The sequence below is a fragment of the Balaenoptera physalus genome (assembly GCF_965194825.1).
Source record: "Balaenoptera physalus genome assembly, chromosome: 7".
Taxonomy (NCBI): Eukaryota; Metazoa; Chordata; class Mammalia; order Artiodactyla; family Balaenopteridae; genus Balaenoptera; species Balaenoptera physalus.
Window position 1 is genome coordinate 39,063,206 of NC_138886.1, and position 23,767 is coordinate 39,086,972.

Below are 23,767 nucleotides of genomic sequence, written 5' to 3' on the forward strand. Positions count from 1 at the left end.
GCACTGTACTTCTGCCAAAGACAGCAGGAATACAGTGACCCTGTCAGTGACAGACTGGGGCCACTTGTTGTAGTACCGTTGTTGGCTGAGCGATGACATGGCCTTGGCCTTGTACTGCTGTGGTCCTGTTAGGGCTGTATTGCTTTGCAAACAAGGCTGAGTACATCAGCTTTGTTTCTGGTCTAGAGTATGTTCCAGTTTCCCACTTCTGCTTCCTGGAGAAAGGACTAGGCAGCAAACGTGGCTTTTAATCTTTATGATCCTGGGCAAATCATTTCCTTTAGGCTTTGGCTTCTCCATATGTGACATGAAGATTGTTAGAGGGCCGGGCACCCAAGGGGTTTCAGGGTTTGCCAGCATCCTTGTGACTCAGTGCCAGGATCAATCACAGGAGTGGTGGGCCTGATCACCCTTTGCTCCCTTCCCTGTTTAATAATACATCCAAACGATAAATCAAGGGTGGCATCTACAAGGTCACTGGAGGGGGGAAAATGGCACTGATAACCCTGCTACAGCAGGATAATCACTGGTTTTATTTGGGGTATCAAATTACAGTGCTTGGCTACATGCATATGTTGTAAAACAAACAAACAAAAAACAGTCACACTAACACCACAGCTTTGTTCTTCCCCTCCTGCTTCATCTAGTAACTGTTGGCCATTTAAGCATCATTATTATAAACATGACTTTAAAATGGTTACTTGCCTTGCCTTTGGGTTGATGTCGTGTATTTAACCCGTTCTCCTAGTACTTAGACAACTGATTTATCAGGAGGGCAAATGTTAAGTTTTTAAAAAACTGCAGATGGTTGTGATGTGTTGAACTACTGTTACATTTTTACCTGACTTTTCCTCTTTTGCTTTGAAACTCGTGCTGCAGTGAGCAGCTTCATGCATGGAATGCTTTTCATTTGAACTATTTCCTTATGATAAATTCTTAGCTGTGGGAAGCCTTACCAAAAGGTTTGAATAATTTCATGCACTTGAAACACATTGCCCAGTTGCTTTCCAAGACGACTGTACCGATTTACTCTGTCATCAGTAATGTGTGATTACTCCAGTTTCCCAGAAGACTCGCCATCATTGGATTTCATTAATTTTTTTTTTAATAAACTAACTTAACTGGTGCAGAATGACCCACTTTACTTACAACAACATTTGCATTTTATTTGGTTGCTGGTGAGGTTGAACATTTTTCTGTATTGAAGGCTGTCATTTCACAGACTCTGAACCTTCTAGTCAGAAGGGATTTAGAGATTATCTGTTTCCTTTTGTGTGCTTTGTTTTCATGTTCTTGCCTGTTTATCTGTTGCCAGGCACTTCTTACCAGCTCTCCGCTGTGTTTTTCTCTTGGCCTCCTGCTTGGTTTGAGGAAACAGAAAGATCAGTTTGCCAGCCCTCAGCATAAGCGGCATTTTTTATGATCCATCAATTTGCAATTTAATGGTGGTGGAGTTTCCCCTCCGTAAGCTGACTTTGGGCGAGGTGCCATTGGGTTGCTTTGAGACCCATGGGCAATTACTCTTAAGCAGTCCTCGCCCTGCTTTCAGCCTACAACAACCTTCACTATATATTACTCTGTGTGTAGTGGAGAAGTGGGCAGCCGTTGGGGAGCAGGCTGGCTCTTCAGTCTGGACATTAGATGAGGTGGGAGGAATATGAAAAGGTGGAAAGCCGAGCTTTTAGGAATCATGAAGTCCAAAAAGTTAAGTTCAGATGCTCAGAAGAACATGTCTTCAGTTTAAGAGCTCTGCCCACATGTACCAGGGTTTGGTTCATTGCTGGCCTTGGAGGTATTTGGCCTATTTAGCTCAGTTAAAATATATATGTACCTGAATCTTGTACCTACTAAGATACAATTTCTTACTATAAACAGAGCTTTATTCTGACACTGGTTAGGAACGGTTTTTGTGGTTAACATCTTGGTCATTGAGTTTAGGGTGTGTGGGGATTCCATTTTGGTGCAGCGAGGCATTCCTTTGAAAGCCCCATATGTGGAATGTGTACCCTGTGGTCAGTTTTGGTGGGGAGGGTTCAGCAAGGAGCTGTATCAAAGTGTTCAGCCAGAGTCTTCTCCTGCTTCCCTGTTATGCTGAGAAGACTTGATGGTGGAAGCTGTTAGGAAACTGTCCAGAAGCTTCACATAAGATGTGATTTTAAACATAAAGTCTTGGTTTGCCAAATGATGGTAAATGCTTTGGAGGATCTTGAAGGGCCTAGAGTTTGTTTATTGGTGTTATGGGAGAAAGGCAGCTTCTACCTGGATTTGAGGTAGGCCTTGAAGGATTGGGATAAGAGCAAAGCACTTTGTTAATAGTGCAGCTGTAGTTTACATATTAGCTTACTTGATTCTGCTGAAACACTGAAGAAGGTTTTTTTTTTTTTTTTAAATGTTCTGTGCGTCATTGCTTTTTTTTTTTTTTTAATTTTATTTATTTATTTATTTATGGCTGTGTTGGGTCTTCATTTCTGTGCGAGGGCTTTCTCCAGTTGTGGCAAGTGGGGGCCACTCTTCATCACGGTGCGTGGGCCTCTCACTATCGCGGCCTCTCTTGTTGCGGAGCACTGGCTCCAGACGCGCAGGCTCAGTAGTTGTGGCTCACGGGCCTTGTTGCTCTGCGGCATGTGGGATCTTCCCAGACCAGGGCTCGAACCCGTGTCCCCTGCATTGGCAGGCAGATTCTCAACCACTGCGCCACCAGGGAAGCCCAAGAAGGTTGTTGATAAGAGACCTGGGGCTCAGTGGTTGAAGTGACTTAACTCAGGACACCTAATACTAGTGTGCTGAGATGCAAACCCAAGTTTTTGGATTATGAGGGCCAACCGTATTACCATAAGCAAGTCGGTGAGAAGGGAGTTGACCTTGACAGGGAGAATAAAAGCTGGTTCTGGACAGATTCTTTGGACTCCTGCTTCCTGCTGCCTCAGTGGGTGGTGGCTGTCCCTGAAGTAAGGCCTGATGCTGGGGCCTTAACCAAGCTGGTTAAGTTTCTGGGCACAAAGTTTCCACACAAATCTGGTTTAGGGCTGGCTCTTGAATGCTGACTTAGTTTTGTTGCCTTACATGGTGTCAGAAGTACAGGCACAGGGTAAGTTTACTTATAAACGTTATGACTGTTAGCAGGTACCACATACGTCTCCAGCTTTGGGCAGGAAAATGATTTCCAGGTGGGGAAGTACAGTTAGCCTACAGTTTTTTGGTTTTTGTTTTTTGTTTTTTTCCACTGGAGTTGTCTAGTCTTTGGAAGAGGTAGAAAGAAGGCAGTCTGAAAAGGTTACAGAACTTTCTTAACACCTGCTTAAGCAGGGTCAACTATCCAGTTTAACCTGCTTGTAAACTCCGTGGTCAGGAATAGAAGCACGGGTGGAAAACACTACTACTCGTTAATTTGTGCTAAATTAAAGTTCTTATCAGAATACCCTTGTGTTGAAGCAAGAGATAATACTAAAGAATCACTGTCAGTTTTTATGCTGCCATCCAGACTATTTTAAGGGCTGGGGTGGTGATGATGTCTTAGACCTCCCAAAGCACTGTCAGGGAAATAAGTTGCATCCTCATGCTGCCAGGAGTAGATACTCTATAGCTGGCTCGGAGAATTTTAAGGTAAATCAGAGGGGAGATTTGAATCCAGGCCTCCTTGATCAAAGTTAAACTCACGTGTCAGAGGATAGTTTTCAGATTAGGGTTTATAGACCTGGCAGAAGGAGGAGACAGCTGGGATAAGATCCTTCTCTGTTGTTCTTATTTCCATTTCTTCTCCAGACCATTTATTTAGAATTCCCAGGACAAATGGTATGGCTTTTGATGTTTCTTCATCAGTTTGAGCTTTGATCTTTAACCCTGGTCCTCCTGTTTCAGTCTTAGCTACTCTAACTCAATTTATATGGTCTGTGCTTTAATCTGTACTTCTTTTATTTTGTTCTTAATATTAAAGGTTTAATGTTAAAGGTTTACAAGTTGATTTCATTCAGACCAGGTCTTAACTGTTCCCTGACAGTCAAGTTCACTTCTACCTTGAAGCCACTCTATGTAATAACATATATAATTATTAATTAAAGAGGAGATCATCTTTCCTTCTTAAACTAAAGTAAATTCCGGGTAGGTTAAGTAATTAAGTGCAGAAAGTACAGCCATAGCAGCACTAGAAGAAAATTAAGAATGGCTTCTGTAATTTGGGGGTGTTCTAATCCTGACCCAAAGGCCAGGAACATAGGAAGACTATTTTTTAGTTTGACCACGTAAAAACAAAGTTACGCACAGCAAAAAATCCATCATAAGCAAGGTTGAAAGACAGGTAACAAGGTGGAAAAACTGGAAAAGTCAATATTTGTCATATGGGAACTACTACAAAAAGACAATGATGAATCAATACCAAAGGAAAGAAAGAGAAAGGAAAAATAAAGTGGACCAGTCAATATATGAAAAGATGTTTAACTTCAGGAAGAATCCAAGTAATGCAAATAAAAATGAGGTCATTTTAAAATCTATTAGATGGATAAAGATTTTAAAAAGGTCAACAAAACCCAGTATTGACACTGGGTGGGGGAGCAAGCACCCTCATAGACTGGTGATGATATAAATTGGTAAGCTTTTCTGCCGGGCAGTTTATCAGCATGCATTACAGTTTAAAATATGCATACACTTTGACCTAGCAATTTCACTTCTAGAGATTCCTTTTAGAGATCCAGGGAGAGAGTTAGTTGACATACAGTGTTCACTTGTGGAAAATTAGGTGAAACATAAATATCCCCTGATATTAGGAGTGTTGAGACACCCGTCTGCTTGTATAGTGGGATATGTTGATGATGTCCTTATTCATATCTGTTTTTATTGAGTGGGAGGGTGTCCATGACACATTTGAGTGGAAATAACAAATTACAGAAAAGCAGTATACGTATTGGGACCCCTTGGTATCAAAGTGTCTCCCTCCACTCTGGGCTTGTGCACACACAGATAATGAGAGCCTGGGGTGCTGCTTCCCGGGGTCACCAGAATGTTACTGTGGTCATCTCTGGATGGTGGACTTAGGGTTATTTTAACTTTCTTGTATATTTCTATATAGTATACATCTGTGTGTATGTGCTCAAAGTGAGCAGATGTCATTTTTAAAATTGGAAAACGTGAAGGGAATTTTGGAGATGGGAAAAGTACAGAATGCTGTTGGAATGTATGGCAGGTAGGAAGTGGGGAGCAGGGACCTCAGAGTCCACAGAGAGCATCCCTACTCCTTTACATCTACCCAGATACATAGTGTAGAACCCTGTTGCAAAGGCAAGGGTGGCCCGCCCATGCTTTCATGACCTTGAGTTAGCTTGAGTGGGTGGCTGTGATCAAATGAACTGGGTAGGGCTGACCCAGTTCTGTGTTTGCACCTAGTACAGCTGCACCCTTTTTGCATATACGTATCTGTTTGCCCCACTTGTTCAAGCAAGGTCACGGGTTTGTTCTCTATACCAGTCATTTCCCCTTCCAGTACATTTCTTCCAAGGCACTGTCTGTAACCCTATCTCATTGGTGGTCAGGGAGAATTGAGTTGGGTTGGCCTAAATCCAATCCCATAAAACCAAAGGCTTGTTGCTCAGTTAACTGGAATCATCTCAGAGGACAAAAGGCAGCTCTTTTTTATGTACTTGATTATACAGTTCCTGAGGTTTCTACTTTGTTTCACTTATTCCATTCTCTCTTTCTCAAGGGCATGGGCTTTGCGCTTCATAATTTTCTTCTCCTCGTAATGCTTTTCATTGCCTAATTCAGTAATAGAGGCGGCATTAGTAAGCATTGACAGAAAATGATGAAATAAATAAGGCCAATGTAGGACTCTTCGGATGACTTTTTTTTTTTTTTTTTAAAGCAGAACTGGTTCTTCAGAGTTAGAGGAAAGCAGGGCTCCTTTGTATTACTGGAGGGTGTTGGAGGTGGGGTGGGCATGTGGATCCTACCCTAGCCTGGGAGCAGAGCACACTTCATTCCCTTCTTTGCCAGTTTGTCCCTCTTGCAGAGGGAGTGCTGTGCATTTGGAGCCGAGCACGGACTTTTCTTACTTTCTCTAGAACAGCCTGTGCCGCAGACACTCAGGACACATTTTCTTTTTCTTTTTTTTTTTTTTTTAATTAATTAATTAATTAATTTATTTTTATGGCTGTGTTGGGTCTTCATTTCTGTGCGAGGGCTTTCTCTCGTTGCGGCAAGCGGGGGCCACTCTTCATCGCGGTGTGCGGGCCTCTCTCTCACTATCGCGGCCTCTCTTGTTGTGGAGCACAGGCTCCAGACGCGCAGGCTCAGTAGTTGTGGCTCACGGGCCCAGCTGCTCCGTGGCATGTGGGATCTTCCCAGACCAGGGCTCGAACCCGTGTCCCCTGCATTGGCAGGCAGATTCTCAACCACTGCGCCACCAGGGAAGCCCCAGGACACATTTTCTTAAACTCAGTGGAACCGTGGGCCCTGTCAGTGAGGTCCTGGCATTTGATGCTGAATTGTGGTAAAACTTTACAGATAGCCAGAATACCTTGACTTGACTGTCACTCTGGACTTGAGTTCTGTTTCAGCAGTGTTTTCTAGGCTTGTTTGAAATTTTGAGACTTAGTGAAGGCTTACTAACATTAACGTCCTGTTTCAGTTGTGCAGGAATTGAGACAGGTGGGAAGGAGGTCTTCTTCCGGTCTCTCGCTCTAGACCTTATCTTGAGAGCTAGACTGCTTTGGCGGTACTTCTGCTCCCCAGGGTTCTGACTCCAGTTTGAATGAACTTGCTATATAAATGTACCCTGATATGCCGTAATTGAATAAGTGTACGGAGAGGTTTGCAATCCCACCAGGTTAAATGATTACGTAGCCTTAAACCACGTAGATTTTCCAACTCAATTAAACTACCCATTATCTCGTAAGTGACCAATAAAGCGTGCGATTATGTCTTACTTTGCAAGTGGGATTAATATCTGCTGTTTATCTCAAGATAAATATTGCTAACATAGCCTGGGAAAGCAATTTTATGCCCTCAAGAGTGAGGCACTGGAGGACTCAGATGTTGGGTATGAAGTTTTATCTTTCTGAACTGATTATGAAATATACTAAACATTTATATCACTTTGTCTTTATAGACTGAAATCGCCAAGAGATTGAATACGATTTGTGCACAAGTCATCCCATTTCTGTCTCAGGAAGTAAGTAAAACTGTTCAGCTGTTAAAGTGCAATTATGTTGCTTCTCTGTTTGCAAATTAGCTAGTTTTAAGATGTTAATTTTATCACGAGGAACAAGTGTGAAGAACATCTGTTACAGCTGAAGTGTGTAAACCCCCTGCTGTTCCATCTAACAGATCTGAGGGGACACTGTAGAAGTGGTGACAATAGCTCAACCTGAAATTAATTTTTTTCTGTGGAAAACTGCAAAACGACCATCAAGCATAAAGCTTTTCTTTCCTCAGAGGAGTAGTATAAATAAGCTTGATGGCTACTGATGATTCACGTGTCCTTTCTCTAGAGAGCTTTTCTTTTACTGCATTTTAAAAATGGTTGCATCAGGGTTGACTTGACCACGGGAGCAGGTATTTCATTTGTCCTTGTACATCAGGGCAGGTTGACTAAATGCTGTCCATGGAGGGAGTGGATGCCAGTGCTATTAAGGATAAGACCATTCATGTTATCTGTTCATGTTACTTTAGCTTATGGAGTTATATACATATATAAGCCATTTTATTAAGTTACAAAGTAATAGAAGTTCACCCCTTAATATTTGAGAGGGAAAGGCTCTTTATGTGAGTAATCTATGACTCAAAACCAGTAATGTTTTAGTTTTGCCTTTACTTTTGGATACAAGCTAATAAATGCAAAACTGTTTTAAGTGTGTACAGGATGCTTATATCTTGAGACAGTGAAAAACTTATGGGCCTTGGAGCTGGAATACTGAGTGTTTGTTCTCACTGGCATCTACTTTTCCATGCTGGGTAGCACCATCTCTGCTGTTATTATGGCAGCCTTTTCCAGCATAGCATATACTTGATGTTACAGTTTAGATTTGTTGGCCTTCTTCTTTTTTTTTTTTCATTTATTTTTGGCTGCGTTGGGTCTTCCTCGCTGCGCTCGGGCTTTCTCTAGTTGCGGCGAGCGGGGGCTACTCTTTGTTGCGGAGCACGGGCCTCTCACTGTCGTGGCCTCTCTTGTTGCGGAGCACAGGCTCCAGACGTGCAGGCTCAGTAGTTGTGGCTCGTGGGCCTAGTTGCTCCGCGGCATGTGGGATCTTCCCAGACCAGGGCTCGAACCCGTGTCCCCTGCATTGGCAGGCAGGTTCTCAACCACTGCGCCACCAGGGAAGCCTGGTAGGTGGATTTTAACCACTGCGCCACCAGGGAGGTCCCCTGTTGGCCTTTTGAAGCCTGTTGTTCATTAGATTTTAGTAATCCTGGTCTCTGCTACAGTTTCCTTTCTCCCAAAGAGACCTGTGGCTTTGTTTTTATTTGTGAGTGGAGCTGGGAGGTGCGCAGGCTGTTTCCAGCCTGTGATCTCAGAGTGTGTGGGGGGTGGGGGGTGGGGAGCGGGGTCTTTCCTTTCCCCTGTGGAGGGTGAAACATCTAGCGGCTAAAGGAGGAGAGGAATTCCCAGAGTTTCCAAAACCAACTGGTGGGTTGAGATTTGTTGACCAGAGAAGTGATTGCAGGTTTAATATTTAAATTTTAAGTATCAAAAGGGGTGTTTTTAAATGACTGTAAACTTTTCCTGCTCAAACTTATCATAGCAAACCCCCTTTGAGAACCAGGGTGATCTTCCAGATCCCATACTGTTTATTTTCTGAGGCCTCACATTACCATTTTTGATGTCCTCCTTTGACTTTCTACCATTCCGAGCCCCAGATTCCCATCAGAAGTTAAGTGGTTAACTGGTGTTGGTTAGAAATGAGGGATGCACCACTCTCAGTTTTCCTTTGCTGGTTGTCTGTGTGTTCTGTGGAACAATGTGTGCTCGAGCAAGTTCACATTTAAAGACATATTACACTTCAGTCTGCACCACATGTGGCATTTGTCTTATTGTTGGAAGGTACAGTGAAGGTCTTGGCTGCCTTGCTAACACTTTTCCCTTCTCCTTGTTTTCAAAGCATCAACAGCAGGTGGCCCAGGCTGTCGAACGTGCCAAACAGGTGACCATGGCAGAGCTGAATGCCATCATCGGGGTACGTGGCCTACCAGGTCTACCTCCTACAGTGTGTATAACCAGCTTTCATTTCTTCTTAATTTGTTGGCTTAATATCTGTCTATCTATATATAATGTTGTGTCTCTTAATCTTAACCCATTTGATAAGCCGGGGGGCAGGGGGTGGCAGTGTCAGGTATGCTGAGGTATGTAGGGGAAGAAAGATTAGCATAAGGGAGATGATAGAAACATTTTTAGGAGGGGAAGAAAAAATAAATCTTCTTTTCAATGGAAAAATAGATGTAGTTTACCCTGCTCCCTTAGGTTAAAGCTTTGGCAAGGGTTTTAAATACGTACTTTCCTTACTTCTGTTGTATAAAATAAACTTTAGATCCCAGTGAGGTCAAGACGTAGCTCGGCATTATTTCATTTTGTTGTCTTTTGCTTTTTTGCCTTTTGCTTTCCCAGGGTATTAGAACCTATGCATAACTGTTTTGCTTTTCTTGTGCCTCTTTCATGAATTTTTAAGTGGCACCCCAATGAAAAGAAAACCCTCTTGCTGCTGAAGAAGTGATGATTGTCTGCCCTAGTGCCCTCTAGCCTTTCACCAGGTTTCTGCTCTCCTGGGTTGAGTTCAGTTAGTGCTCCTTGCTGGCAACTGGTTGTCAATCACAAGTCATTTGCTCTGCATTAATGAGCCTGGTGAACTGTTGGGTTCATCCCCCCGCCCCCTCACTGCAGGATCCAGGACGGTTCTCATGTTTTCTGCCCTTCCAGACTAAGCGAAAGAAGTAGCTGAAATAAGGGACCGTCCTTTCTGATTTTATTCATATGTGAGTGCCTTGAGCGGATTCAAATCACTCATTTATCAATTTATGTTAATTGCTTGTGAGAAGATGCCCTGCTGGTCTTTATAGTTCCCTCAGACACTTTGTAATGATAATTAGACATGCTGCTGTACGGATTAAGAGTGCCATAGTGCAGTGACGGCCACAGACAATGGAACCAGTTAATCCATCAGGGTTTAAAATTACATCCCAACTGGAGATGGAGAAAAAACATAAGAGCCAAGGAGGATTAAAGAATGAGCCTCAGCTTGAAAACTCTCCTTTCATCAGTTTCTCAATTGCAGATCTGCAGTCGGGTTGCCTGTGGTAAGCTATTGGCAGTCAATTAGGTGAAATAAACTGGGAGGGTGACCTTCATTTCCTTTTAATAGCTTTTTCCTCCCTGAAATGGGGAGCTTCAGTGGATTTTCAGCTTAAATTTTATTCAAGCTGCTTTATTACACTTGACAGCTTAGCTCTGCATAAACAATTCTCCCCTCCTCCTCTTCCCCACAGGTCTGGGCTCTGCATCTCTCCCCCTTAGTGTCACATTTTTGACTGTTACTTAGTGGGCTCTCTAATCACATTCAACAAAAAACACAATTACATCTGCATTTGTCTGCTGCCTTCTGTACCCTTTTCTTGTGTAATGAATTGCTTTATTTCAGAGATCAAATCAAATATTCACTGGTACTTTTGCATGTACTGTGTTTGATTAGCAAAGACTAATAACAAATTGTACTTGTAGCTCGAGCACAGAATTTTTTAGCCCAGATGAATGAGGATGGAAAAGCCTGTTTTGATTAAAGGAAAACATATGCAAAGCAGTTCTCAAGTACCCAGTTACACTTTGTGGAACATGTTTGTTTTCTGATAGGCTCTAAATTTTTACGTATCATCTCTCAATGGTAAAACTTTGTACTCTTACATTCTCAAAGGCACTGCCCAATCCTATCCATTAGAAAGGAGGAAATTGTGTTAACCAGATGTTTATAGGTAATAGTCATTTTGAGTTGAATCAGAAAATAAAAATAGCAGGTTGTTTTGGAAGGGCAGATGAATCGCTAATTTTATGAATGGCTTTAGTCCAGGAAACATGTTGTTGAGATTATAAAGGCAGATTAGCTCCGATAGCTAGCAACAATAACCCAAATCAGTGAATTGGGCCCAGCACAAGACTTAACGCCAGTTGCAGGTCTTCAGCATACTGGCATGTGCGGCTTTTATAATTGTAATTTTTGGATCAGTATATTAATTTATGTCAGCAGGCTCTTTTAAAGTTTGTAGTGATCAATAATTATCCCACACCATAAGTTTCATGCTGTGGCATATGCTTGATTTTTGCTTGAAAGGAATTGTGTGCGTCCTGGAAAATCGAAGTAGCATAAAATTGGGTTGACAATTCAGCAGACCTTTGCACCCCTTCATTGAACATGCAGTGTGTCAGCCTGTCTCCCCAGAGGGGAGGAGGCTCTGGGAGGCTGTCTGTTCCTACAAGCAGCAGCTGCGTGCAGGGTAAATGCAGCCCGGTCTGATAGCAGCTGTCAGTATTGTTCAGGGACCGACTTAGGGTAAAGAACACTGGGAGAGGCCATGCTCTTCGTCTGCATCGACTTTCAAGCTAAGAAAAGAAATAGTAATTTAACGGTTTAGACATCTATTACAAGTGTGAAAGATCATGAAAGAGTACCCTTTAAAATGCAAATGAGCTGAAACATTCTCATTCCCTTTAAGGTACAATCAAGGAGCTTACTGCTTGCTTGACAGGGCTACAGATATTTCTCTTTAGCAAACCTGGAAAAAGTTAAATCTTCTCAAGGACACCAGGCTTCTAGGTAAGCTCAGCTGTGTCCTGGGACTGTGGCTGCTCTTTTAGGAGGACGAGAGAGGTTATAGTTTTTTCCGTTTTTGTAGAGTGAATTAACGGTGCCTATTTCTCACCAGCATAGAAAACTTAGTTCTCATATCTGACGGAAAATACTGAATTTTAAATCTTTTTCACCACAGCACCTGCCTTCAACTTACATAGAGTCCTGGTATTTAAGAAAGATAAGCTTCTTAGATATTTGATACTTGGAGAAACTATTGAGATATTTTTTGTTATACTTTTTTTAACAGCTTGACTGATGGCACATTTGGTAATTGGCAGACTAATAACTGCAACCCTACTTTTTGAATTTTTCTTTTTATAAGCTCTTTTGCTATTAAACATGTTATGTTCTTGTAACAATAAAAATGCAGAGATCTTAATAGATACAGAGTTTATTTGGTTTGGCACAAACTCCCTTGTACTTGAGAAAACAAGTTCATTGTGGGAAGGAAACTTATTTATTTGAACCTTGGGTTTTTTTTTTTTTCCCCCCAAACATCAGGATAGTCTCCACAATTTAATCAGCATTCCTCAAAGATTTTTTTAGTTTGGAATGCTATTAAAAATGCTCAAAACGAAATAGGTTATTGACTGATGTAACATTTTATTTGTGGGATAGCTAATGGCTACCTGAAGGAAAGGAAAATTGACGGACGGGCTCTTCATATCATTCCCCATTGTAGTATTTGGGAAGTTGGGAACTAAGAGCTCTCTTCTACCTGCTCTGATACTACGTAATTGATTTTAAGTTGAGATTGGGATTCCAGATAATTAGTGTTATCTTTTAATTGGGTTTATATCACATATAATTGGGTTTATATCACGTATAATTAATATAAATCATATAAATATAGATATGGATATATACATACCTGTACACACACAGATTTTTGAAAAATTGATGTGTAATTCACAGGTGAGATGCACAGCTCCTGAGTGTACAGATTGATCACTGGCACATGCACACACCCTGTAGCCCACACTCCTCTCTGGCTGCAGATTGTTCCCACCTCCCCAGGAAGTCCCCTTGTGCTTCTTCTCAGCCAAGTTTTCCCACCCCCCTAAAGAAACATGGTTGCTTTTTGATTAAAAAGTAGAAGAGTAAAAGAATAATTAGCAGAGTGTGGTTTTCTTTATTAAAACAGTTACATAGTTGTATATCTGTTTCTAACCAAGTACCTACTGCCTAACTTCTCAGTGTTTTATGCTCATCTTTCTAAGACCGTCTGTATTGTGTTAACCTGGACAAAGCCTGGGCCTAGGATGAGATGTACTTGGTTGGGACACTTTGCACTGCCACTTTTTATTTTTATTTAAAAAAAATATTTATTTATTTATTTTGTTTTTGGCTGCATTGGCTCTTAGTTGTGGCACCTGGGATCTTTTGTTGCGGGGCGTGGGCTTCTCTCTAGTTGTGGCACGCGGGCTGTCTAGTTGTGACCTGCATGCTCAGTAGTTGTGGCACACGGTCTTAGTTGCCCCATGGCATGTGGGATCTTAGTTCCCAGACCAGGGATTGAACCTGTGTCCCCTGCATTGGAAGGTGGATTCTTAACCACTGGACCACCAGGGAAGTCCTGGCACTGCCACTTTTTAGCTTTGTGACCTTGTTCAGCCAGTTAACCTCTATCAGCGTCCTTCTACAGGATAATGGATAATACCATTTACCTTGCATGGCTTTTGTGGGGGTAAGACCTTGGCTGGCAGCCTTCAATGAGCATGTGGTGCTGACACCCTGAACTGAGGTTTTTGTCTGCCTGGTTTCTCTCAGCACCTGTAGCAGATCTCTGGGTCCAGTTGGCCAAGCTCCTGTGAAGGGGCGATTGCTCCTAGCAGCAGGTCACCTCCTCCTTTGTCTTTTCTGGTGGTTACATGGATGTTGGTGTTTGAGATTAGACCCAGCCAGATGCTCTGCTCCTGCCATTAAGTTGTCGTGCTTGAATGATTTTTAATAAGGACTCAGAAGTGCGAAAGCACTGCCATTTAACTTTTGACGAACAAACTTATTAAAGTTCAGAACCAGGGGGGAAAGTTAAGTTAGGGGAACAGATGGAGAGGTTTGAGAAGCAAAAATGTGAGGACAAGGCATCATTGGCTTCCTTACTCAACATAAAGAGGAAAGGGCACCAGGCCTTTTGCTGGCTCTGAGAGGTGACGGGGATCCTTGTGATAGAATTGGAAGGAGAGAAGAGTTAGAAGACATGGACAGATGAACAGTTCCCCTACCACAAAATGCCAGATTTCTGATAGCTGCCTTGATGCTGACTGTTGGATATAAGAAAATTTAAACAATTTCCCATAGCAGTGCTATGAACGTCAGGAACTCAGGGAAATTTGGGGTTAATGTAAGCAGCATTGTTTGTCCTTTCTCATTTATTTGGATGTGATCTGACTTACTTTCCATGAATATAACTTCTGTCAAAGCCTATGGGGCTCAGATTTGGGGCTCCAGTTACTGGTCATGTGTGTATACTCCTGTTCCATAGGCAAATTTATAGTTCTCTATACTTTAAAACAACTTAGTATGAAATAAAAGAAGTCTAGCGTGGTTTGTGGTGTCTGACTGCGTGTACTTGTGCAGATGATGGCTGTGAACACAAACTCCTGATGTGTCTGCAGAAGGAGCCTTTCTGTCCTTGAGAGATAGAGTTGTAGACCTAAAGGACTCCCTATTGTTGCAGGAGATGACTGGTTTAAGGATTAGCAAAAATGTTGGATTATTTTTTTCCTCCGGCTGTAGCTTTCAGACATCTATAGGATTGTAGTGTGGGAAGTTTAAGAGGATGAGGTTAGCCTCTTATTCTTATGAGTATGCAGTTAATCCCTGGAAAGCCCATCAATAACCCAGCTGTAAGTTTCTTTATAAAACAAATTCACCCTGAGAGAATAATGCACAGCCTGCTACCGAAGGGAGTAAATAAAATGATGACAACAAACATGGATCTTCCAGCTCTACCAGCTTCTGTTTAGTGACATACCTGCCACTTAAATTCCACCAGTCTAGCCCTTTTATTAATTTTCCAAAGAGATGGCGCAATATCGCAGAGAAGTCTTTTATGCATCCTACCTCTCCTTTAGGTCGAGCTAGTTTTTTTTGTTTTTTTTTTTTTTTTTAACTGAGGGTACAACTAGGTATCTCTGACAAATGTAGGGCTTGGCTTCAGTGTCTGGGTTCTAGTGAATTAGGCAGTGTGCTTTTTATTTATTAGGAAACTTACTGAAGCATTGTCTACTTGTTCATTTCCCCATATATTTTCGTATGATTTTTATTTGGATTTCTTAGAAGAAGGCATTATAACATTTTCCCTCTTTTCAGAGGAAGAAGAAAAATCTTCAGAATAGAAAGTTGAGCATCTCATTTTAGAAATTAGATCTATGCAGTTTTTTTTAATTGATAGATGACTTAACGTACCGTATCATTCACCCTTTTAAACGCACACAGCTCCGTGGTTTTTAGTATATTCACAGACTTGTACAGCCATCACTACTATCTAATTCTTGAACATTTTCATCACTCCAAAAATAAACCCATATTCATTAGTAGTCAGGCCCCATGCCCCCTCCCCTCAACCCCCTGGCAACCACTAATCTTTCTATCTCTGTGGATTTGCCTGTTCTGAACATTTCATATAAATGGAATCATATGATATGTGGCCTTTTGTGTTTGGCTTATTTCACTTGCATAATGTTTTCAAGGTCTATAGATGTTGTAGCAAGTACTTCAGTCCTTTTTATTGATGAATGATACTCCATTGCATCAATATGCTGCATTTGTTTATCCAATCAGTTGCTGGTAATTTAGGTTGTTTCCACCTCTTGACTATTATGAATAATGCTGCTGTGAACATTTGTGTACAAATTTTTGTGTGGACATGTTTTCTTTTTTTTTTTTTTTAATAAATATTCACTTTTTTAAAAAAATTAATTAATTAATTTTATTTTTGGCTGTGTTGGGTCTTTGTTTCTGTGCGAGGGCTTTCTCTAGTTGCGGCGAGCGGGGGCCACTCTTCATCGCAGTGCGCGGGCCTCTCACTATTGTGGCCTCTCTTGTTGCGGAGCACAGGCTCCAGACGCGCAGGCTCAGTGGCTGTGGCACACAGGCTTAGTTGCTCCGCGGCATGTGGGATCTTCCCAGGCCAGGGCTCGAACCCGCGTCCCCTGCATTGGCAGGCAGATTCTCAACCACTGCGCCACCAGGGAAGCCCCGGACATGTTTTCTTTTATCTGGTGTTTATATCTAGGAATGGAACTCTGGGGCATAACTCCATTTAGCTTAAACAACCAAGTGGCTGTACCATTTTACATTCCCCCTAGAAGTGGATGAGAATTCCAGTTTCTCTGCTTCTTCTCCAACACTCGTTATTGTCCATTGTTTTGATTCTAGCCCTCCTAGTGGGTGTGACGTGCTATCTCTTCTGTGGTTTTGATTTGCATTTCTCTGATGGCTGATGATGCTGAGCATCTTTTCCTCGAAACCTTACATGGTTTTAGAAGTGGATCTACCTAAGTAAACATGGCTTTTAAAAATCTTATTCTAGTTTAGGTCTTTTAAGTCCTGACGGAAACAGACACCCAGGGCAGGTAAGATGAATAAGTCAGGGGGGTGATGCAGAATGAGTTGGCCTGTGCGGATTAGCTGAAATGCAGAAACAGTAAAGACGAGTTTAGATCCTTTTGAGAATTTTAGGCCTTCATCCCGGTGCCTGCCTATGTACAGGCCATCAGTGTTGCTTCTGCATCTCATTTTCTGTGTGGTCCTGCATCGAGATGGAGCCTCTCAGTGGATTTATGTATTTATTTATTTTATTGTCTTCAAGTGGCTTGCGAATTCTTGGCCCCAGCAAGCAGTTTCTGCCTGTTTATCACCCTTGCCCCCTTCACGCGAGAGGCCATCCACATGATAGGAGGTTTTCAGGTAGCTCCTGTAGTAGTGTCCTTGATGTTTCTCCTGCCACATAGCTCTTCACCACTTTTCCCACTTGTTTATCATAGCATACCAATTTTCTTTTTCTGCACTCTCCCAAGATAAGAACTGAGTGTTTTAAAGAACAGAGAAATAGCAGAAAATCAAGGAAGAATGACTTGGAGAGAACTGTCAATAAATGCTACTTTTCACTTTTTTTTCCCCCTTTAAAAGTGTTTAAATACCAAGTGCTGTAAATGCCACTTACTGTCACGCTTTTAGCATTAAAGATGCTATTTTGGGGCATGGTTTTAGTTCTGGTTGGGTTCAGTTTGTGATCTGTGTGACATAGTTTTCCCAAAGGTTATAAAGTGGGTTAAATTTCAGAAATTCAGTGGTTGGTGATAAGGAACTTATTAGCATCTAGTTGGGATGAGAGGGACTTTGGCCTTCGTTTTTATTCTGGTGTCCTTTCCACTTGTATAGGCAGCTCTGTGGTGATAAACCCTGTGCTACACCTGTTTTAGAAACAAAAATGTAGAAACCACTGCACAGTTATATTAAGGCTCTGAATGTAAACAGCAAAGTCAATTTCATACAGCAACATAATTGACCCAGTCTGCACTGGGTGAAATGTGAATTAAAATTCTAAATGTGTGGCTGTTGTTTGACATGGATGAGGTTATTTTATTCCTTGCGGGTTTTCAGTATCACTGACTCAGTGTTTGGTGTTTGTTTTACTTGTCTCATTCCCAGCCTATTCAAATTGTTTGGGTTAAGAACAAGTACAGTTATCTCCTTATGCCCCAAACTAAACCTTTCCCTAATCACCTTTGAGGCACCAGAACAGTATGTAAAAGTTCCCATTGTAGCTCTTTTCCCAAATTGTTTTGTAAAATGTGAAGTTTCTGTTTGTTTGTTTTGTTTTGAATTGTTAGTGGAGTCAGCATTAGGAAGCAGAGGCTCATTTTTTTTGAGCTGTGACAAGGTACTCGATGGGGAAGGGACAGTGAAAAGTGAATATTTTAAAGTACTTCTGGTTTTTAAGCAACAATCTGGCAAGTCCTTTGGCATATAAGAACATGGGTTCTAATGTAATGGGACAGAAGTCCAGCTTAGATTGAGACCAGAATTTCTCACCCTCAGCACTGTTGACATTTTGGGCTCATGAATTCTCTGTGCTGGGGGCTGCCCGGTGCATTGTAGGACGTTTAACAGCATCCCCAGCCTCTACCTACTAGATGCCAGCAACACTTCTACTCGTCTTTCCCTCCCAGTTGTGACAACCACAAATGTCTCTAGATGTTGCCAAGTGTCCCTGGGGTGGGGAAAGTGGTGCTGAAATTGTTTAAGAGCTACCAGTCTAGATTGATACATATTACCCCAAACCACCATTGTTCATCAGAAATGCCTTTTCTGATAGCTTTATAAACTGTGTTGCTTATGTGTTCTGTGCTGTATAAATCTATAAGCATTAACTTAAAGAAAATGTTTACTAATGAGTGCAAGCTAATGAATGGGTAGAAGGTTGAATTTTCCCAGCCAGCTTTGCTGTCACGTTGAGAAACATTTTACAGTTTCCCCGATGATTTGGGTAGGTTTGGGTCTATGGAGGACTGATTCATGTAAATTCCCCTAATTGGCAGAGCCATTGGATTTTTTGATGTGTTGCTGGCTATATAGCAATGTCAGGATCTCTTTTCTTGTAGCATATATTTTTAAGTAACATTCATGTTTCTTCCTTTTGCTGAAGGTGATGAGTACTAGTCTGTCCCAGGTAAGCCGTGTTGAGAAAAAAATGTTCTTTAGGACACGTGGGGCAAGTGGGCTGCCCTTTTGGAGTCAGTTGTTTCAATCTCCCGGATGTGGGCCCTCTATTCATTTCAATAAATTTTTTATCTTAGAAATAACACTTACTACTTATTAAGCATCTCCTTCCGAGAGAAGCCAGAACTATCTCTGTTTCAGCTTGATTCTTCTTTATCAGCTTCCTTGGAAGAGAGCTAGAGCAAAAGATACTTTCCTTTTTCAGAGGTAGGGTATTGGAAAGTGGGGACTGGAGAGATGGCACTCGTGAGTCATAAATCTAAGGACAAAGTCCCACCTGTCACTGCTGGTGAGGCTGCATCGTGAAGATGGTTGTATTTCCGGGTAAATGCCCAATAGTGAATGTGGATTGTCTCTGGGTGTGCAGTATTGCATACCCTCAAGAGTATCTCCTTACCTGGGAAGGGAGAAACGTGAGGTCCTCGGTGGAGAAAGAGATTGCCCTCTTCCTTCCCCTTGCGTGGGAACACTAGGTCTGCAGCTGATTCCTTGTGAACAGGACTGGGCTGCTGGGGTCACAGGAGAAATGCTGTCCTAGGGAATAAAAGCTTTGCCATCATTGTTCTGGCTATGAGCCCCACGGCAAGCCACTCTTTCATCTGTGAAATGGGAGCCATTGTGCCCGCCCACCCTTCCTCCCTCTGGTGTATTCCGAGCTGAGGCCAGATAAGGAAGCTGGAAATATTATCTAGGAGCACTGCATGGTAGGATAAAGAAGTAGAATGTGAGGCAGCGGTATCCACGTTTCTTGGGTCTACAGCATCTTCAATAGCTGTGATTCATCCTGTCGCTACCTACTTAGTACTCCTTTCATTTTGTGATAGGATTTATGCTTTTTTTAAAAAAAAAGGAGGAAGAAGGAGCTTTCAAGATCGCCAAGCTAAGGATGGAAGAACCTAATTGCCTCTAATAATGGGCAGTGAGCTATCTCTTCAAGGGGCCTGGAAAGCTAGAGCAGGCTAGAGGTGGGACTTAGCCATGGCCAGTTAGGCTGTTGGATAGCCCTGTTGAGAGCTATTTGCCTAAAGGTTGAGTTTAACGTTGCAGGTCTGTTTCACAGCTGTTGCAAAGCCCCTTTATTTTATAAGCTTAGTCTTTCTTTTCAATAGTACATCAGAGAATGCTTTCCAGTTCATCTTTCCAAAAACCAACTTGGGCTTGGCAGAAAATCTGCTTCCTTCTAGCATATCCAAACAGCACCCGAGACTGCCTTTGCTCTCACGTAAAAATCACACGTCTGGAGTTGTTTTTTGGTGTCTCCATCTGGGGGGGAATTTTAGAGGGGGCCTGGGGGTGGGGTGCAGGGAAGGGTGATAGGGTTGGGATCCTCCACCCTATAGTTAAATTCCTTCCCCTCTGCTTAGCCTCTCTCATCTTCTTTAATCAGTGCCGTGCTTAATTACCCCACTGCGCCCGCTTGTGTATGCATCACTGCCTTTCCCCCCAAGAAGCCGGACATTGCTTTTACTCTGAGTAATGATAGTAATCGCTGGTAGGGCAGACCTGTTCCTCATCTTTCTCCGAGCACATTTCTTATGGCAGGTGTCTAGTTCCTAATTAAGCGCTAATGAGCGTGCCTAGTGGACCGTGATGCTGCTGCCAGCTCCTTCAGTTTTATGACCTGCTATTGCCAAGCTCTTAAAAGGTGACGGAGCAAGAATTAGTGTCTTTGGGATGACAGGAAGGTGATTTTATGCATAAAGAAGTTGTTATTATGATCTCAAATGGTGAATGAGTAGTTTATAAATACTTTCCAAGAATACTATTAACGCTGCCTGCTCTGACCTCGCCCGTTTTCCAGTTTCCCTCGCATTAGAACTGTGCTGTCTTCGGAAGGAGTGGAGGTTTAAAGAGAAGGTTGGCTCCTAAAGATTTTTTTAAAAGGTACTAGGAGTGGTTGAAAATTTACTGTAAAATGACACTAGATGCCGATTTCTGCCTTTTAGATGCTGCTTTCTCTTGCTCTTGAGTGCCGGAAGCATGTTTAGGATTCAGTCAAAGATCAAGTGGTCAGGGTGAAAATTGCTGAAGATCTGGTGTGAAGATCTAATATATTCAGTACGTGCAAGGGTGTAACAAATAAAACGAGTAATTGAGTCCCAGGGAAGTGAGCACAAATCAGAATCTTAAGAATTTCCTAACATTACACCTTAGAAATTGAGCTTTAATCGTTTTTACTGTCTCATCAAAAACGAGTTTTATGTTGGACAGCTGAAGTGTGGCCAGATTTATGGTGCGAGGGCCATTGCTTGGATACTTTTTCATTTCCTGCAACATATCTTAAATATAATATATGAGAGCAGTGATACTCTAATGTGGACAGGTTTCTAGCTTCTGGAATGGGTTAAGTGATAGAGGCGAAGGCATTTGGGAATGGGGACTTGGTCATCGTGTTTGGAGTCCCACACAGCTGGTGGGAGTGCTTTCCTCAGCAAGGTTCTTGGCCTGAGTCTTGGTGTTTTCCTCTGTGACACGGGAGGGGGGTGGGTTTGGGGCATGGGGCTCAGGAGAAAGGAAGGGATAAACAAAGTTTTGTCTCTAAGGTTCCTTCCATTTGTCACATGCGTGGCTCCCTGAGGGCTCCCTCTGTATGTGGTGGTACCGTGACTAGAGCACAGCCATGAGGGTCCTTCCTACGTTGACTTCACTTCCCTGCCACCTGGTGGGAGAAACTCAATGCCTTGAGCCCTGGCCATCTGTGAAATGGGAATATCGATACTTCCTCCATTCTGTGAGGGCTTGATGAGCTAAGGGCACACAAGTACATGAGAGATGCTAGTTCTTCCTGCTTTCTAAGTTCTGTTAACTAAAGGTAATGTTTGGTTTTGTCTCATCCTAACATTGTGGTAAGTTAACGCAAGAATGCTGGGGTGCAATGGAGTCACCTAGTAACTGGTGACTAGTTGAGAATATAGTTACTGTATTATAGGATGCATATCTGCTCCTCCACTATTTTAACCTTTCTGAAGTCAGAATGAGTCTGAAATCTGTGGCATCTTAGATTCAGTGATGCACTGGATTTCATCCTTGGAGGCGCTTAGAGATGGAACTAACCACCGTGTGAGGGCTTACTAACTTATCCAGGTTTGCTAATAATCAATAGCTACACTTTCAGGGGGTGAGTTAGGCCAGAAAGTGACAGTGTCAATCTGAGGATTATGTTTTGGGAAGATTATATGATATCAGATAACTGAGCAGATGAAAGCTTTTGATGGACTGAAAGTGCTAACCACATTTTTTTCTCTCTTTCCTCCCTGTCTCTCTCCTTGCTCCCTTCCTCTGTGTGTGTATGTGTGTCTGTGTCTGTGTCTGTGTGTGTGTCACGTCTGCTCTCTCTCCGGTTGCCACCACCACCGCCACCACTGCCACCTCCTCCCCCTCTCTCCCTCCTCCTCTTCCTCTCTCACCACCACCACCAACAGCAGCAGCAGTTGCAAGCTCAGCATCTTTCTCACGGCCATGGACCTCCAGTGCCCCTCACCCCTCACCCTTCGGGACTTCAGCCTCCTGGAATCCCGCCCCTCGGCGGCAGTGCCGGCCTCCTGGCGCTGTCTAGTGCTCTGAGTGGCCAGTCTCACTTGGCAATTAAAGATGACAAGAAGCACCACGATGCAGAGCACCACAGAGGTGAGAGGCCGGGCAAGCCAGATTAGGACCTTGCCCTAACACTCTTACAGTGCTGCAAAGTTTGTGCACCGCTAAAGAAAGCCCCAACCCATTCAGAGAGCAAACAATGAGCTAAGAGGAACTGTCTGTCGCACAGCTTGGCCACTGAAACACAGTTCACCCTGGAGGTTTTCAGGGTTTAACGTGGGCATCTGTAGATTTCTCCATCTCTTTAGATGGCAGGCATCTTGACATCTTGGCAACTGCCTCATTAATGCCAGTGGCCTGTACCATATTATGGAAAACTGTTAACTGCTTAATTGGGTAATTTTCAAAGAAAGTAATGTTGTTAAATGGGGCGAAATAAGAAGTTAAATTTGAAAGTGAATGTGTTCAAATGAAAGGTTTGATAATTGCATCTGTTACTACTTAGTTTCATAGGCTTTAATTCTAGTATGCATTAAATATTGGGCAAAATTGCACTTGACTAATTTTTGAAAAAAAGTAATTTATTCTGTCAAGAAATTTTAAAAAAATAGGCTTTTGTGTATGGTTAAACTGTAAATCTTATGTTTACAAAATACTGTAATTTTCAGGAAATCACTGTATTAGGAATGTGCAATGACTTATATAAATAAAAGCCATTTTTAAAACTGTTTGGGGCTTGTGTTCTAATTATTCCCCCCTTTTTTTTATTTCTGTTCTTGCCTCTGTGTCTGAACGGGCATGTCTGTGCGTTTCTTGGTAACCTCGGGAGCAGACAGAGAACCGGGCACAGTAAGTACCCTGACGCCTGCTGCACATAAACGCGTTCTCCCCCCCTGCAGTGCACCCTCAGCCGCCTTTCTTTAAACACAGGCACAGACACGTATATTCTACTCTCTCACAGCGACCTGTTGGTTTTCTTTTTCTTTCTTTTTTAAAAAAATATGACTGTTTCCCCCCACCCTTTGTCTTTTATATAAAACTTCCATCAGATGAGAGGGAGGCAAAGCTGTTTGCTGTGATTACTCACTTGAAAATACACTTTGATCCCAATGTGCCCCAGACCCATTTAAAAAATGTGTTTATCATTGCACTTCGAGTCCAGGTTTACCTGTAGTTTAAGAGAGTATTCATTTTTATCTTAAGTCAGTTCTACAAGCAAGAGGTCACAATCCATATGTGAAATTAGTTAGTATTGTGTTATTTCTACCTAAACCATTCATTATCCTCTGCAAATGCATCTTAGTTGCTAGGTTTCCATATCTAGTTTTCTTTTCATAATTGTCCTTGGAGTGTGAACTTGAACTTAACTTTATTTTAGTCCAAAGAACTGAGTGTCTGAGTAAGCTCTCAAAACCAAGGAAATTCAGTGCACGGGGCTCTGTGCTTATCGAGTTCATTTTTTTTCGCCAGCCTAAATCTTACCCATTTTAAATAAAGCACGTTTGATCTGTACGCATATCTGCCGGTTACTTGTGGGGAGGCCTGTCTCTAAAATGCGTCTCTTACATGTTGTGGAACAAACAGAATGAGAAATTGGCCCCCTTGCAGCTCAGATAATCTCCAGTTTTTGCCCCCTTCCTTCCTTCCTTCTTTCTGAACATGGCAGTATTTTGATATCTTAAATC

At 42.3% G+C, this 23,767-nt stretch overlaps 1 protein-coding gene across 5 annotated transcripts in view; it reads left to right on the top strand.

Annotated features, from left to right (window-relative positions):
- Positions 1-23,767, top strand: part of LOC309663834 (transducin-like enhancer protein 1) — an 87,004-nt gene that overhangs the window by 20,404 nt on the left and 42,833 nt on the right. For 4 of the 5 annotated variants that reach the window (XM_082468389.1, XM_082468392.1, XM_082468391.1 and 1 more), the window contains exons 5-8: positions 7,097-7,159; positions 9,087-9,191; positions 21,971-22,175; positions 22,915-22,931. In XM_082468389.1, the coding sequence (XP_082324515.1) occupies positions 7,097-7,159; positions 9,087-9,191; positions 21,971-22,175; positions 22,915-22,931 (390 nt within the window). The remainder of the gene's footprint in view (positions 1-7,096; positions 7,160-9,086; positions 9,192-21,970; positions 22,176-22,914; positions 22,932-23,767) is intronic. The other variant, XM_082468390.1, reaches the window with a different exon arrangement.